Source organism: Theobroma cacao, chromosome 5 (genome assembly GCF_053813885.1).
Source record: "Theobroma cacao isolate CCN51 chromosome 5, ASM5381388v1, whole genome shotgun sequence".
NCBI lineage: Eukaryota > Viridiplantae > Streptophyta > Magnoliopsida > Malvales > Malvaceae > Theobroma > Theobroma cacao.
Genome location: NC_142643.1, coordinates 3045174 through 3063439, shown reverse-complemented (window position 1 = coordinate 3063439; position 18266 = coordinate 3045174). Strand labels below are relative to the sequence as shown.

Genomic DNA, 18266 nt, shown 5'->3' with positions numbered 1-18266 from the left:
GATTTTAAAATATTTTTATTATTAATATTAACAAGATTCATCTAATTTGTTAATGTATAAAAATTTTAATTGCCTGAAATCACTTTCATTAAAAGTATTTTCTTATTAGAAATATTAATACAAAGATATATTCAATTTATGAATAAGAATTTTGTATTGAATGAGTATTGAATGATTTTATAGATTAATATTACAAAATTTAAATTGTATATAATTTAAACACAAATTTTTTATATATAATTATGTTTCAATTATAAATTTTTTTATTTATAAACAATTAACTTTACATATTAAAAACATTTATATTTATATATAATTATTATTTATATTAAAAATAAATATGATCACATACAACACATTTGATAAAAAAAATATCAATTAGCTATCAGCAGACCAAAAATAATTTGGTCCGCTACTTCTCTATTATAATCATGAAAAAAAAACATTACTAAAAAGAAATTGAAATTCTTCCACATTCCACGTCGGAAAGAATGGGGCCGTGGTGTATTATTTTCAAACAAAAGCTTGGGGCCCAATTGCCAAGACCAAGACTCGGAGTTTGATCGGAGGCCTCATATCCCACCTACCCCCAACCCCCCTCTTCCTATTCCAAAGCATGGATCATACCTCCAGAGGGTGCCATCCCATCCCATCCCATCCCATCCCACACACCAGTCTGGTTTTCCCAGCTTTCCCCTGCATGAAGAAATTTTCATTTCTCCATCAGTGTAAATACGGCTGCTGTGGATAACCAAGTAAAGAAAAGAAAATGACTACATGGCTGTGTTTTTTCTGTGTCTGGTCTTCTGCAGTTGCAGATACTTTGGTAACAAAGCAATTTTGAATTAAAGATCGTTCAATGGTGACTAACATTGAGGTGTTTTCAATGTCACCGTCGGCATGTCTTTGATGCTATTCATCGAGTTGAGAGAGGTGATTTCAACATCTAATCGTAACAGCAATAGTTAAATAAAAAAAATTAGTATACTAATGTTGCACATGGTTTGGCAAATCTCATAAAGCAAGACGCAAAATTTGCTCTTCCAAGCTAAGCAACATGTGAAGTAGTAACTTTTTCAGGTTTAACAAATCCTGAAGATACAAAACAGCAGGTGACTAAGTAGATGTCTTATATTATTGTATGTATTCCTACAAATGAAATAGTAACAAAAAAGAGTGGTAGGTATGGAAGTTGTGGTTCATGTGACTTTGGCCTACCAGCTTCTGCTAGCTAAGCTCCTGATCCATACTTCAAAGCTCTCAATACTGGTTGTTTACTCCATTTCAGACTGAGAATACCAACATTTTTGTTTCAGTTGTGAGTAGTAGTATCGCATGGCGACAAATTGAGTTCGCTTCATGTCCATGAGCTTTCATACATGGGACGCACGGTCAACTGTAAAGCTGCAATGATGATGATACCATCAAACACCGTAAAAAATTTCGAATATTCCGGGGTCCTGACTCCTTGGGCTAAGCCTAAAACCTCAGTCCCCTGAGGGGAAGTCCGGTTGGTAAAATCATGGGGCATAAGTGGTAGATTCATGTATGAGGAATGGTAGGAGGCAGCGCTTCTAGCCGTCACTCGAGTATAATTTAAAAGGGTGCCTGTAATTGTTTTTAATATAATGAGATTATCCAATCCCAATGTGGATTACACAACCGGATCACACTAAATCAATTAAAATAAAGTTTAATAAAATATTTATATCAAACTCTTGTTTATAAATGATTAATTTTTATAATTGAATTAATTAAAAACTATATATATTACAATTAAAATGTTCTTCCTAATTTCATACCACAGTGGGTCAAAGAACAACACCATCCGACTCGATGTACGAAGAAAAAGCTAAGCCTTTTTTATCAATAATAAAATCCTTTTTTTAAATATTTTTATTGTCAAAATTCGAATGATTGTTTTTTCATGATTAGTACTTGATATATTTTAAGTTTGTTAATGAATGTTCTCTAATTTTCTTCCAAGACAGGCTCTGACGATCTAAATAAAATTTTATTATCCTTTTTATTGGGCAATTTTATAACATAAAAAACTTACAAGATTTTTTAAAAATGGTTGTCACGTTTTTCCAATCATATAAAGAAATTCAAACTTAAAAGTCTTTTGATATGACATTTTTGGCTTAACCATGTGAGTCAAGTTTGAAGCGGTGATCTTATCTTATCTCCTTTTGCATCATGTTAAGTTGCAAGAAAGAATTAAAAAGGCATAATCTTTTAAAAAGTATGTAAATTATTTTAATAAAGTTTTCTTTTTAATGGTGTTTAATTAAATTTTTATATTTTATTTTAAATCAAATAAATTTTTATAATTAATTATTAATTTATTATCAATAGTTAAAATATCATTTGTTATTTTATGCCCCTATGTCGTCAACATAACGTTAATGTGAAGAGTGAAAATGTTATATATCATGTCAGCATACCATATTAATATAACACGTTATTATCAATTATGACTTGTCAGTATACCATGTTATCATCAATTATAACATATCATCATGTTACATCAATACTATGTGGTATCGAGTAACAAACAACATTTTTACTCAGTCAACCAATATTCCTAAAAGCATATTTGATTCAAAATAAAACTATAAATGATTATTTAGTTCAAAATAAAAATATAAAATTTTGAATGAACATAATCAAAAAATAATGATTAATTAAAATTTTTTTAAATAATTTAAAATTTTTTTAAACATTTTGTTAATTAAAAACCTGGAAACTAGCAATACTATGGGCTATGGCTAGAACGCAAGGAACATGGTAAAAATGTGAAAGAAAACTTAAAAAAACTTTGAAAAAAGGAACAAAAAACCTAAGACGAAGAGAGTACTCATAATTACAACAATTATTGGTCTCTGTAGTGGAGCCCTAAAAGAATCTATATCTTTGGCAAGGATTTTTATGAAATCAGACATTTCGTTTTTTTTTTAAATAGAAATTAGACATGTTTAATGTAATATTTGAAACAATTTTTAATTTAAATTATTTAAAAAAATTCAACTTACATTTAGTCAATTTTTTTTATTTTAAATCAAATAGATCTTTATTATTAACAGTTAATTAATAATTATTAATCAAAATATTATTTATAATTTTAAATCATATAATTTTTACATAATATAATAAATAATAATATAATATAATAATAAAATCACGTGATTTTTTTACCGTGTCACGGGGATATAAAATGACTGATGACTTTTGGTCACAGTCCACAAATCCGTAGCACACCCAACCTACAGGGATTGTTGAATCACTCGCACTTACAGGGATTCCTCAGCCCCAAGAAGATCCTATCAGTCCAGAGACGAGTGGACTAAGAGGGCCGTCGACGAATGTGAGCGAGCCATCAGTAGTAGGGAGTTGCTAGATATCCCCAACATTCGAATGTCTAGGCGGCACCAGCATCAGGGAACAAATCGACAGGCTTGGCACTCCAGCACTACGCGCTAGGCCCGCGCATGAGCAGTAAGAGCACAAAAAGATTGCACAACACGAGGCTACCGAAGAGAATGTCACGCCCATGTGAGAAGCATAGAGGACCCGTGCGTTTCAACAACTTGCCTGTCAGTCAGTTATGCGGACACAAGCCGCATTACTCACCCACAGCCTGACCTCGAGATAGGGGGTAGCACGGTACTTAGTCACGCACAACCTGATCACGCAAGAAGGGGCCGCATACACAATAGTGCCGCACCAATGAACCTCGACTTGGAAGCCCACACTTCAGAAGACCTCGCAAGCATAAGCCGCACACCAGAAGGTCTTGTGCTGGAGTGACGCACGCTTAAAGGCCACAAGCCCCTCGGACACACACTATTAGGACGAATTTTTGCCACACCAAAAAGTTTGGCTCAAATTTAGGCCAAACTCAAGCGAGCCATTCATACTCGGCCAACACACTAGGATGCTCAAAAGGAAACGCACCAGCTACCTGACTACACAGGGAGTTCGAGTGAAAAGTCCAAGTTCAAATAGGATTGCTCGCATAATGTAGTTTTAGTAGGACTAAAACTCTCTTATTTTACTTGCAAGAACTTCATGTTAGTTGTGCTCCTTTGGGGAGCACTAGATCAGTGTTCTCCCAATCTGGCCGGATCTGGCATTCTCCGGTCAAATCCAACAGCAAGGTAACTGGTCGTGAGAGAATTTTTTTAATAAAAAAGAAAAAATTTAAAATTAAAAAATTATAATTTATATAATGATAATTTTTTAAATTAATAAAGAGTAAATTATCTTTAAAATATTATCATATCATCAAATTAATCGAAATATTGAAGGTTAACTAATAGTAAGACTTATATGTTCAGCAAAAGAAATTTTTTGAAGTAGACTGTCCATTCTGAATATTAATAGACCCGCGTATAATTATAACAAAAAATTAAGAGGATCAGCGTATTTGCCCATATGATTAACATGATTAAAATAATTAAATTAAATTAAGAACTAGTAAAATATAATTCTATTATTCAAATTTACAACAAAAAATTATAAATTTTATAATATTTATCAAATATAATAAAATTCAATATCAATAAATTTTAACCATCATAAAAATATTAATATTTATATCGATCAATAAATGGATCTTAACCGTGTATTGAATATGTCTACATGACACGTTAACACGATTAAATAAATAGATAATAAATGAGTCACGGGTTATACATATACAAGATAACACGATTAATTAATCGTGTCTTAAACGAGTTAAGTAGGTTTGATACGATAAAGACATGATTCATTCGTATATTAATTGTGTATGTTTTAATCGTATATACACAATTAATTCACGAAACACGATTAACAAACCTAAACACGTTTAAATTAATATCATGTTGTTGTGTCTTATACAAAATTGTCAAGTTTAAATTGACACCAATTTTCAACTTAAACCCAAACATTCTTGAATCAGTATCATGTTTTCAGGTCATATATAAAATTATCAAGTTTAAATTGACACCAATTGTCAACAGAGCAAATTGTTGGGATCTTAAAGCCTTAGGGGTGTTACATTTCTTTGAATTTATGAATAATGGTAAGCACCCTCTTGGCCTAGAGCTTCAATTCTACTGTGGGAATCAACTTAATCTAACGCTTTTGAAGCTGTGCATCATCAGTGTCTTGTAACAGGTTTGAGGTTTATCAGAAGCATTCATCATGCTATGGCTTGAATGAATTTACTAAGTTAGTGGTGGAATGGTACTTTGTGTCTGTCAGTCATGGTTTCTGACTGATATAGTCATATCTCATATACCAGTGTACAGAATTGAAGAGCCAAAAATGAACAGTTGAGAGAGGACAAGTCTTTCCTGTTCAAGAATATCTCGAGCAGCACAATGAAAAGCTTTGAGGCAACATCATTACAAAGTCTTGGAAGTGAGATGACTAATGTTGTCCACTGATACAACTCGTTCCCATGTCTGTTCAGTTTTTTTTTTTTTTTTTTAAAGTATGTATGGACATGCTACCTTTTTTCTTTTTCTTTTTTTAAATAGTAAAAGATTTCATTAAATCACAGGTATGAAAACTCACTACCCAGAAATCAAGTCCAAACAAAACATCCCCAGGAGGCCGAGTACCTTTTTTCTCTTGTTGCTGTTCTTGTCCTGATTAAACTAAGATTATAAATTTTAAAATAAAATACCATTATCTCGTAAGTTTTCAACGAATTCACATAGAGTTTCATTCATTTTTAAAATAAATACTTTATTTTAAAAATACAAATACTATTTAAAGAAATTATAAAAAAATTAAAATATGTTTTATTAATTAAAAAATTATAATTATATTGTTAAAAAATAAAAAAAAAATAAGGGGATGGGAGGGGAGCACAAGATCGGTGCTTCCTAGAGAGGGGAGCACCGGTGCTTCCAAGGGAGGAGTGCTCCTCTCGGGGAGCTCGATTTTTTTTAATTAATAATAATATTATTATTATATAATTATTATTATAAAAATTAATAAAAAATAAAATTATTTTTTTATTCTTATCACGTCAATAAGTTGACGAAATATTAATGGTTAGATCTAAATATTTAGAGAATTTTTTTTAAAAAAATAGAACGTTCATTTCAAAAATTAATAAATTTTGTGTAATTTTAATCAAAATTTTAAAAAATAAAAAAATTTTATTCTAAATTTTAATATTGTTTGTCGCCATCTTTATTACTATCTTTGTCTCTAATGGGTTATCTCTTTGTTTAATTATAGGTGCATTTGCTTATTAGTTATGTGAAGCGCTATAATCTTTCTTAAACTCATACTAATAACTAATTCATTGTTGGAATAGGAAATAGCAAAGGGTTATTCAATCTTAGACAAAACACAGACAAGGTAAACTGATGCTGAAGAAGATGAAGACTAGTGAGAGGAAAATGTTGCCCTGAAGAAATTAGGTTGGCTACCCGATTCCACCGGAGGAAACCCCATTCACCCCAAAACAGATGGAGGCACATATCTGAAGTCAAATTTCATATGAATGAGTGTGTTTAGAAAGGGTAATGGGACTTCTACCAAAAATATTCAATTATATTTCTAAGATATTCAATATTTGTTGATGCTTACCACACACACAAATATCATTGATAAGTCAGTTAATTTATAAATAAGATATTACAATCAAAAACAGATTATTGTCACGTTAAGTGAGACCAGTGATGAGACGAACAGATTTAGTTTATATTAAACTCAATAAAAAATCAAGTAAAGAAAGTTTTATAATTAAAGACTAAAACGTAATATAATTATTTATAAATAAAATAATAAATTTAACAAACTCTGAAAATTATACATGTTCCGTGTTTACGCTTTGAGAATGTGTACATAACTAGTGACCATCACGTGGCTACCAACTCACCAGGCTAATATTGCAGTATACAGAAGCATCAGATATAATTTAGTAGAATTTATCGATTAAATTATTCAATACAATTAATTGCCATTCCAAATGCTTTACAAAATTATACAGTGGAAACTGGGAATTGATGTGGAAAAGATCACATATTAAGCAAAGACAGACGACACCCAAAGTGTTACTTTGATTAAACAAGCCAACTTTTCCGCAACTTTAGACCTCGGATGATTTTCCTTGGGTTGGCGGAGCTGAAGCTGAAGCCGGAGGAGCAGGTGGCCCCAAGTACTGGGGAGGTCTTTCACTTCGGCCCTGTGCTCTTCCCAGAAGATAAAATGCAAGGGCTAGGATCAAGACGAGCAGGATCAATGGAAAAGTTATGACAAGAACATAACCCATCTTGCGAAGAGAAGAGTAAACCAAGATTGATTTCGATGGACGGGGCGTATGTACCTTTTGAAATCGAAATAAGATGCACCGTCTTCGCCTTTTAAACAGAGAGTGGTGGAAGCCGATGAATTATGAGTATGGAATGCTATGAATCTATATGATTGAATGATGATAAACATAAGCAGTCAATGACTGAATAGAAAATGCAGACAATCGCAGCTGTGGGCTCTCTTGCAGCCATTTAGGTCAATAATCATCCACGTGTCTCGAACCATTGGCCTCTTTCATTTATTAAATTTTGTCTTCAAGGTAAAGTTGGAAAAACCCCTGCTCCAAATTTCAGCCACAAACTTTTCCGATTGGCAGACAAAGTTAGAGCTACAATTCGACAAGCTCAGTTCCAATATATAACAATGCAAATGCAAGCTACGTCATGTTACAAGAGCAAGCCAAGTTAGATGACAGACTGACTTAAACTAAAAATGACATTTGCTATAAGATCAATTTCCACCTTTCTTCTACGCATTTTCTTTAATTCTGCTGCAATTGCACATCCAGTAAACTTTTATCCTATGTAAATATATAACATACATGGAAATTCAATTTGCAGCGCGGACTTTTAATACACGAGAGAGAGGGGAGGGCGAGGGAGGGGGGCAGGGGGGTTGGTTTTGACAGTCCTGTGGGAAGTGAGCTAGCGTATGAGCTGCCTTTCAAAATCAAACAGCTCAACAACAGTGAAGCCATAGAGGGAAAACTGGAATGAAAGCTATGAACTGTAAGAAGCCAACACTGGAGTCGATGTTGGAACCTTTCGTGACCCAGACCCCTCATGGGTGCCAAATGGTTTGTTGGACAATCTCCGCTTGTAGCGTTTAAGGACAGATGCCAGATTCTCTTTTCCCTTTGGAAAAGCTACATCACCAGCAGCAGTGCCTGTTCGACCCTTCCGGCAAGATATAGCAATCTCCACATCCTTAATTATTTCCAAGAGCGTTGCAGCAGTTGTACACTTACCCCGGCCAGGTTTTGCGGCTGGGGGCAACATTCCATTTGAAATAGGAGGACTTGACCTCTGCTGATATTCCACAGGGATTTGAAGGCAGAAGCATGGGGTCATTGGGGTTCGAGGCTTAGAAAATGCCAGGTCTATGACACCCTGTTAATGAGGAAAGATCACTTTTTAAGGTCATCAAAATAAAGGAGAAAACAACAGAAAAAGTACACAAAGTCTTCAACCCAGAAAAAAGAGTTCCAAAATCAGATCAGGTCTAGGCTCTGTGTGATGACACTTGAAATCAATTTCGCAATGAGGAAACCTACATATGCATCATAAACAAACAGCTGTAGCTGTGAAGCAAAAGGAAATGCACTGCTAAATTGAAGTAATGATTACAACAACAAATATAATAAAGTTGCATGATCGGGGTTAATACCAACCAAAACAAGTTTTCTTCTTAAGGGCAACCAAGGTACAAAATTTTTTGCAATAATGCCATTCATTGAAAGGAATTCCCGCTAATGGAAGATAAGAATGATGAAGTAAGTATGAAAGATTGAACCTACCAAACTGTTTGCAAAGCCAGACAAATCTCGATCATTAAGTCTAACAGATGAAGCAAACATGACGATTTTGAAAAAATAAACCAATCATGTAATTATACCATGCGAACAACACTCACTCCTTAATACTAAACTGACAGGAACAGTTGACAATTAAAGCAACTGATGCATGCATCAACAAGCAAGGAAGCGATTACAAAAAAATATACCTGGAGACGATTAAGCACGTAAGTGTATTTTCCCCACAGCTCTGGTCTGCTTTCCATCAGTGAAAGAACAAGAATCCGGTGAATGCACCACACTCCAAAGCTTATTACCAAATCCGCTTTATAAATACAGCCCTCCCCACAATGAGGAAATGATGAAATTGAAAAGTTGAGAAGGTTTGCCTTGTCACTTATTGGTGTAGAACCATACCTCCTTTCAGAAGACAAGTATTGAGGTTCACCCAAGTGAGCAACCTGGTTTATCTCTCTAGCTTCAGCATCATAAACAAACCTCTCCCTTGCTGCTACACGATCAATTAAATCTTCATCAGCTCCATCATTTTGTCTAAACAACCAGTCAAACCCATCCAATTTCAAGAGCTTTACTATACAATCTCGGAAAGACTGAAGAAGTTTGGACTCTAAATCCTCACCAGAAGCAGTATCCCGGGCTCCTGAGTTCAACCCACTTCCAAATGCTTCACTGCCAGCAGTTCGTCTTTTCTCAGCCACACCAAACTGCTCAAAAGGCTGTCTAGACCAAAGGGATCCAGTGTCTGGACTTGAACTCAACTGGAAGGAAAAAGCATCTTTATAACCCTTTGATTGAGAAAGCTCATCAAAGGCCAATGGAACTCCTGCCCTTGACCCAGTGTTCGGATACATGGGTGTGTCATAATTTGTCCTACCAACAGATGACCCATATCCAATGGAACTGTCCCACTGAGCACTCCTGTCAGACATGTATGAATCCCGATGAGGAACCGAAAGCCCTGATATGTCTGGTAAGCTATGATACTTCTTTGAATTGACTGATATCACAGAGTTATCATTAGGTCCAAGGGAGCTGATGTCATAATATGATCTTTCAGATTGTAATGGACTATTTCTAGAAACTGCAACATTCTGAAAACCAGGGGCTTGAACAGGAGTTATCCCATTTTGCAATTTTTGCCCTAATGTGAAAGCCAGTGGGTCTCTATAATTTATAGGGCCGAGGGCAGGAGATTTTGATGCTGGTAACTCCATTTGACCATTCAAGCAATCAGGGCTTCTATTCTTAGCAATTCGACTGAGATAAGATGCAATCTGATATCCATGTACTGTAGCTGGTTGATAATCCCATGCATCAGTAGATGGTGCAGCACGCAAACTAGAATACCTCTTCTCACCAGAATCAACATTACGACTTGAAGTCTGAACATAAGCATCCAATAACTGCCTGTTGTTCGACCACGAGGATGAAGATCCTCTCGAATACCCATATGGCAAATCAATACTATTTGGCACCTTTAGTTGCTTTGGGGAGTCATACAGACTTGAACTAATGAGCAGATCAGATCCTCTTCCTCCTACCGAAGGGAAATACCCACCACATTCCTTCCCAGCAGTATCCACTTTCATTGGCTTTGTATCAACACCTAATAACACATCTAGTTTCCTTATCTTTGCTTCTTGGGTAGGTTGCCCGTGAAAATCATACAATTGCCCCCAAAATTCATCAAGAATGGCAGCTAATTGACGCCTTGCAGCACGACCTAATCCTGCTAATCTAGAGAGACTCCCAGTACCATTCCCTCCATCATCACTTTTCCCACTGAGGCTCCTCAATGAAGGAGGGCCATCTGGTGTCAAAGAGGAAATACTTCCAGAAGGAGGTTTGGATGGCTCTTCAGGCTCCCAAGTATCTCCATCATCATCATCTTTTTCAATCTGCAGATCTCCGTCTAAACTCACTGTTTTCTCCACAGGGTTCATTGATTCAATTGTCACCATCTTAGTGCCTGGCAATTCATCATCTGCTACCTCATTAACTAGAGTTGCAGCTGACTCAATTATGGATGCTGACTCCTCTGGGTTACGAACCGCGGGGCTAGGATATAGACTATTCGAAGAGTTCTCATTAACAGTAGTCAAAGGTATGTCCTGGTCAGACTCCATAATTGTTTCAGGCAAATCCAGATCATAGTTTGTAAAAGATAAATCTGAATGACTCTCAATAGACTTCCCTGGTGTTGATGAACTTTCCTGCCTATGAACAGGTTCTTCTCCATGATATCTAGTTTCACTTAAACCACTTTCCTCCCCCTCTATAGCTGCCTCAGGAACAGTTCTATTCAAATCCCATTTCCATGCAGATGCATCAATTCTGGCAGTAGCAGATTTTAAAGGAGTAGCCGCTAGCCAAAGCATCAAAGAAAATGATGCACAAGCAGTAACAAGAAGAACAACAAAAGGAACAGACATGCTAATCCCAGCATTCAATCTCAAATTACCAACCCAATCACTGTTGCCAAATATCATTTCTACCACAAAAATTATCTTCAAGCCCAGCATCCCCATGAACGTTAACAGCGCTAGGAACTCCACAATTGGAGAAATCTTATAGACACCCATAATTGGTCTTGACGAGCCAATCCGGAACAGGGGGATCACTGAAGATGGAAGCAGAAGAGCTACCATAACCTGAGTGAAGATAAGCAACTGATATATCCCTTCAGCTCCGGAAGTCCACACACAATAAAGGGCTGGGACCATTGCTATAATTCTGATTGTTGCACAATGAAGCCAACCTGGTATGTCAAGACCAAGGAAATCGTGCAAGACAACATGCCCACCAAGATTCCAGGTTGATGCAGTGATTTGATTAGATAAGAACATAATCAGCAAAAAGACTAAGGGCAGCACACCATTCCTAAATACCTGTTCAAATCATTTGTAAGAGGAATATATCAATATCCACATATAGAACAGTACATTGATTGTCAATAAGTATTTGAGCATGATTCTTAAAGCCATCATAATCAATAGGTTATCAAGAAGAGAAAAAACCTGTTCCATTAGTGACATTGCATCCTGAAAAGTAACCAAGACAAGGCCTGCACTGTAGAATACATTTGCAGCTGAATTCATCAGCACATAATTTACTAGATAAATACCACTGAAGATGCATAAGATGGCAAATAACTGGTCATGACACAAGGCACTCTTAGAAATATTTGGTGGTCCCTGATGCCGCTGTGAACATGAGAACAAAATTTCAGAAAGTTGACAAGGAATCACTTTAAAAGTTAAAACTCTAAAAATGGCACCAGCATAAAATAAAACCAAATAAGTTTGCTAGCACAAAATAGATAAGGCGCATTAATTTGTCCCACAGTCTGAGAATGGTATGTGTATAAAATTTATACATGGTGCAATAAATATTACCGACCCAACATTTGAAAATGGTGCCATAAGTTAAAAAAAAAAAAAAACCCAGCCATTTAACAAAAACACCAGTAAAACAGCAAAAACTCCATGTACCAGCAAACAATGGGCAAGAGTCCACATTTACTGTTTGCAAAACCACGCCTCAAACACAACATGGTATGCAACATAATCTAGAAAAAGTGACTTTGGTAAACAGGAAGAAACCGTATTACCAATTATTTTGAAATACATGCAGTCAAAGTAAAATTCACGTATTCTAAACGTGCTACCATTCAATAAATTCAGGCTAAAGCAATTATGACAACAGCAAGTGGACTGAAGAATTATATATTTCTAATAGGCGAGAAATTGGAGGCTAAAAATCTAAAAAAATAAATAAAAACATAAGAATTGGCAAGAAAAAATAAAGTTAAATATTAGCATAGTTAAGCCAGAATCAACTGCTTGCTTATCAGATATATTTTAGTGTTGTTTCCCCTTCATATATATGCCCACTAAAAGATTATATGAATTTGGGTCCGATAATTGTTCAGGTGGATAGTGGTATTTTTACAGCAGAGATATTCAAATTGGATATGAACTTCTCACAGATACTGTTGTCTCAGTATGAAAATTATTCTTTGCCAAACTTAAAGTTCAATTTAGCTGAATGAATAAAAAAATCAAAGAAACAAAGAAAAATATAATATACAAAAAATAAAAAATAAAAAACCTTCAAGCATGATAGAAGAACTATACATGTTTGTCAATGACATAAGTTAAAACATATACAAATACAAACACAATTGATCAAGAATGTAGGAAATAAAAAAATTACAAGGGCATCATCCATGTGCAAAGATTCTAACATGGCTTCTGAATCTAAGTATTGTCAAAAAAGATTATCAAATTCTTAGTGAAAACAATTTCCAATCTATATAGGATTCACAATCCATTGAAACTAAAAACAAGAGGGCCATACGCTAGAGTCATACATACATATATACATTCCAGTAAGAGATACCTGGACAAAAGAAGAATGTAGATAAAAATTGTGAGGCATAATGCTTGCTCCAAGGAGACTCATCAGGGCAAATGCACTTTCCCCACTCAACTTTGTCAGCATCCCAGTCATGGAAAGAGAAATTTCTGGTTGACTGATAAGCACTCCAGAAATATAAGAAAGCAATATGAAGCCCACTGCATACATGCATAGGAAACTTGCCCTGCAGTGGTCCTGAATATTTAAAACTAATTAGATTGTTGATGATGTTGCAAGAGAGAGATTGTGCATTAAAAGAAGCAGTTCAGCTTACCAGGAGGGTGGCAAAAACTGGGAATAAAACAGCATCAAGAGCAGCTAAAAAAACACCAGTGGATAGATCCACCCCGAAGAGAAGATTAATCCCATGTCCAACCCCCAAAACCTGGTAAAACAAGGACCTTTGTTGTGAGAATAAAACAAATATCTATAAAGTGAAAAGAAAAAATTACAGCTGCCTTAGCTCCATCATAATTTGGAATTGGCAGCTGAGCATTGTGGAAGCTCATCAATGAAACAAATTACCATGGTAAGGTCCAACAAAAGAACAGAAAGCTCTGCTTGAACTCCTAAGAATATACAAGTGGCCTTATCATACTCGTCATTGCAAATCTGTCATCAACAGAAAAATTCAAAAATAAATAAATAAGTATCAACGAATCCATGAAAATACACACACCTATCCTATGCACACACTTAAGCACATATATGCAGATATGTTTGATTATAGATAAGCACTTAATTATAGATAAAATAATAAATAAGCATTCATTCATTAAAGAAGAGCTCAAACGCTTCCTAATCTAGTGGGAAAATAATTAGACAAATTATATTTGCAATTATAATTACTTATTTTTGTTAACTTTTGTACACTTTTAGAAGTAGGTGAGTAAATAGGCTGTCTAAGATATTTTGTCTTATCATGTTCTATAATTAAAAGGAACCAACTTGGCTCTGTCTTCTACATTTATTGTTCTCCAATATTTTCCCATTTCCTATATGTCACAAATTTTTTGCTGTAGACGGTACTTTTAGAATATACTCTGGTACAAGCTCTCTAACCCTCTCTCTTCTTTATAAGCGATATAATCACATGAAACAATCATAAAAAAAAAAGTAAATGTTAACAATGATGTTCATAAAGAAATCCAAAGCCTAATTCAATCAAATGACGATAAGAAAAAATCTTGCAATAAGCACAAGCACGAAAAGAATGAACTGTACCTGAGCAAGATCTTTTCCAGTGACAACACCAATTCGAGCTGACAGGTACTGACACAAAATGGCGGCAAAATTAAAAAGAAGCATGGGGGCTACCAGATCAAAACCAAAACGTGCACCTCCTTCAACAGTTGCAACCCACTTTCCAGGGTCAACATATCCGATTGATATTAGAAGAACAGGTAAAACAGCAGGAAGCAGCCGATGAAGAGCAGCTGGTTTGTGATTAGCATTCCCCATCTCAGCTTCCATGTCGATATGTCGAAATTTAGACAATATACAAGTTCCAGTGCAATACAGAATTTAAATAACTCTTCAGAATAGCAAAAGAACCTCTGATGCTCGACAAGCTACACAATTACATGGTTGCTCACAGGACTGAATCGCCTGAGGCATGATACTACCCATCAGAAGACATTCAGCAGGACATCAGCAACTTCTTTGACTAAACATGATTTTGCGAGACAAAACAAACAGTCCATCCCATTTTCTCCTAAGCTTGCTAGCAAAGGAATGTACATCTAACAATAGCCCTGGCACTGCAGGACTAGCGGGCATTAAAAATGCACTTTCCCAGATAAATCCTAATAGCCTCTTGTAACACAATCAGTGCTATGGTGACTGCTAACACAGCAAAATTCCAGACCCAGATGCAATCATGAGATGTCAATCTATTGCTTGCAATCCAATCTACTAACACATTACAGTTGTGACCCTATGCAATTTCCCAGTCATCTACCAAATACGAGTAGTTGATCATTCAAATTCAAGCAGGGTTTCTACCAATAACTTGAACCAGCTTAAAATGACAGAAACTCTAAGCTGCAGTCCATGAGAAAAACAACAATTAATCCAAAGAAATTCCTCCTCTGAAGGCACCTGCAAAGTCAAAACCTGACTCAAATCAGTCAAACTGGGTAAACTAACATCAATCTTTAAACATAAACACAAGACAAAGAAATCAAAATTCCAAAATCAACATCTAAAATAAATTTGACCAAATTATAGTATAAAATCACAATTAAGCCATTCAGTCCAGGTTTAAAACAAATATATATATACATGATCCAAATCCAGAGACAAAATCGTCAGAGGGTCCACATACAGTGAGCCTAATAAGTTTTGCCAACCGGTATAGCAAACTAGTTTATTCACAAAAAGCACAGTGAATTAATTCAACCAGGCGAGCATTCAACGGCATCACAAATTCAGTTTCCAAACTAAGTTTCACCATTAATGCTAATCAATAGTAACAAAGACCAGTACGAAACATAAACCAAAATAAACAACCAGAACAAAGAATCTAATAACAACTCCATCCAAAAGCATAAATCCCCAAAACCCCCAGAGACAAAAAATGCATAAGTAAACACCTTAATCTTAAAACCCAGCTCAGATCTTACTCAAATATCACAAAGCAAAGCAAAAACACACAAAAGCAGAAAAAAAAAAATCAACAAATTAAGTAAACCCCCAGGAAGCTAAAATTATAAAAATCAAGTTCCATGGATCTGATTCAGCTCAAAAACTTAAAAATAAAAATAAAAACAGTTTGCACAAATTCCAAGGTGGATTATACATAAAGGAAGAAAACCCAGATAGCCAAAAAAACCAAACAAAATAAAACAAAAAACAAAAAAGAAGCTACCCAAAGTTAAATAAAACTAGTATTTGATTAGGGTTTTGGGGATGGTAAAGAAATGTTTTGGGTTTTACCTTGTGGTAAAGTTTATGAGAAGGTTGTTTCTGGAGCTTATCTGCTATCTTTTTCTCTGCAATCTCTATCTAAAGTTTGGGTTTTAACAAAGTAGATCTTGAGGGGCTTTTTTAAGAAACCACGGGGGTTTATATTGCCCTTTTCTTTTTCTTTTTTTCGCAAACAGAGAGATATAGAGAAAGAAAAAGAGAGCTCAGTTTCAAGAGAGAGAGAAAGAGAGAGAAGGAGGGGTGTGGGGGAGAGAGATAAAGATAGATCATATATATTTATATATTTCAAGGGTGTGGGCTCTTTCAAGCCATGTTGAAGAGAGAGGAAATAAAGATTTAAAAAGAAAAAATTTACTTGTAGTAATCAACGCGAAGAAAATGAAAGAACAAATTTTTATGTTAAAGAAAGAAGAAGAAAAGCTAGAGAGGTCTAAAAGACGGTTAACGTTTTCCTTACCTTTTCATTTGTATATATACATATATATATATATATAGATAACCCCATTGACAGACAGGGATGCTCTCATTTCTTTTCTTTTCCCTCTAAAATATCATAGTATTATTTTTTATATTTTTCCTTTTTTTTAATTTCAAATGTCTTTTAAAAATATGCCATAAAAAAAATTTATAAGATACTAGAAAATTATTTATTTTTATTCAATCGAATTTTATAATAAAGAAAAGAACGATATATTTTTAAAAATATAATTATGGTGGATGAAATTTACAAGTTTTGACTTGTAATATGTACAATAATTGAGTCCAACCAAAGTTTTTTTGGCTTCTTTTTAGCACTAGCACGCCTCCATAGGATTTATTCCCTTTCTTTTAATTATTATTATTTTAAGGCATAAATTTAAAAAAATGAATAAAAAATAGTTAGTTCGTACTAAATTGTTCCAATTGAGTGTGAATTATTTATTGAAGTCATTTTCAATGAATTTTTTTAAAAAAAAATTGAAAATAGATTAAGTTTTTTGGATTTAATATATTTCTTGACTTGAACTGGTTTGCTCATGTGTATCCACGTTTCTGATTTGGCCATTTGGAATCCTATTTTCAAATCTATATATAACATAAACCTCTTTCAAATAATTTGAAGAATAATGGGTTTTTTCCTTTTTTGAAAAAAAAGGATTAATTTTAGAAACCAAAAATGTAAATTAAAAAACAATTTTTTTATTGTAAATAAACCAAGATTTTTCCAACTTTCATAACACTCTAAATTAAGATCACGATATTTTTCTTAATTAAATTATCCAATACAAGTAATTAATAAAAAAACATACCTAATTAAGATGGGAATCCTGCAGATATTTTGGTACATAACATCTATATACAGTTCATTTTGAGTACGTAATTAATCAAAGCAAAAGATTTTCTTTGGTTGGAAAGATAGCAATTTGTCATAGCAACACCACAGAAAAGATACCAATTTTAGTATATAATAAAAAAGGTTAAAACTTTTTTCCACATCTGAATTCGTACCATACATTAGAAGAAAAATTATATATTTATTTATTTATATATATAAATATATATTAGTAATAATCAAACACCCCAAATTAAGACAGATGAAAAGATTTTTCTAAAAAAACTGGATTTATTACAGCAAATAAATAGGAAAGGAACAAATAAGGTAATTCCTACCGAACCCAAAGACATAACTTGGAAGACAAATTAGCTGATGCATTATTGTTTTGACTTGTGAAGATACTACCAATCTTGATTTTGTGATCAAAGCACATGGTGTTTAATGAAAAATGGGGTCCACAGCCCCCCCTGCCCCCCCTCCGCCACCCCCACATCCGAGCCCTTAAAGTGGCCTAATGATCAAACGTTGTACATGTTACATGTCGACATGTATATAGCCTTTTCAATATTTATCCATCTTGGTGTTATCGCTTGCAAAAATTGTCACCTTCACACTTGATAAGAGCAAGGTTTAACTGAAACCGTACGATGAAATTTATGGAAGACAAGGAATTCAAAGCGTTAGACAGTTCGATCCTCTTAGGTTCAAAGTGGCGGAAAGCGACGGTGGTAATTATTAAGTTTAGACTTG

The 18266-nt window shown here is 34.4% G+C and overlaps 1 protein-coding gene across 1 annotated transcript; it reads right to left on the bottom strand.

Moving 5' to 3' along the window:
- Nucleotides 1-7607: 7607 nt before the first annotated feature.
- EIN2 (NRAMP metal ion transporter family protein) lies at nucleotides 7608-16473 on the bottom strand. Its single transcript, XM_007027288.3, has 8 exons — nucleotides 16211-16473; nucleotides 14498-15373; nucleotides 13799-13885; nucleotides 13548-13658; nucleotides 13256-13468; nucleotides 11872-12057; nucleotides 9043-11742; nucleotides 7608-8429 (listed from the first exon to the last, which is right to left on the bottom strand). The coding sequence occupies exons 2-8, from the start codon at nucleotides 14744-14746 to the stop codon at nucleotides 8040-8042; spliced, it is 3936 nt and encodes a 1311-aa protein (XP_007027350.3). The 5' UTR covers nucleotides 14747-15373; nucleotides 16211-16473; the 3' UTR covers nucleotides 7608-8039.
- Nucleotides 16474-18266: the final 1793 nt, after the last annotated feature.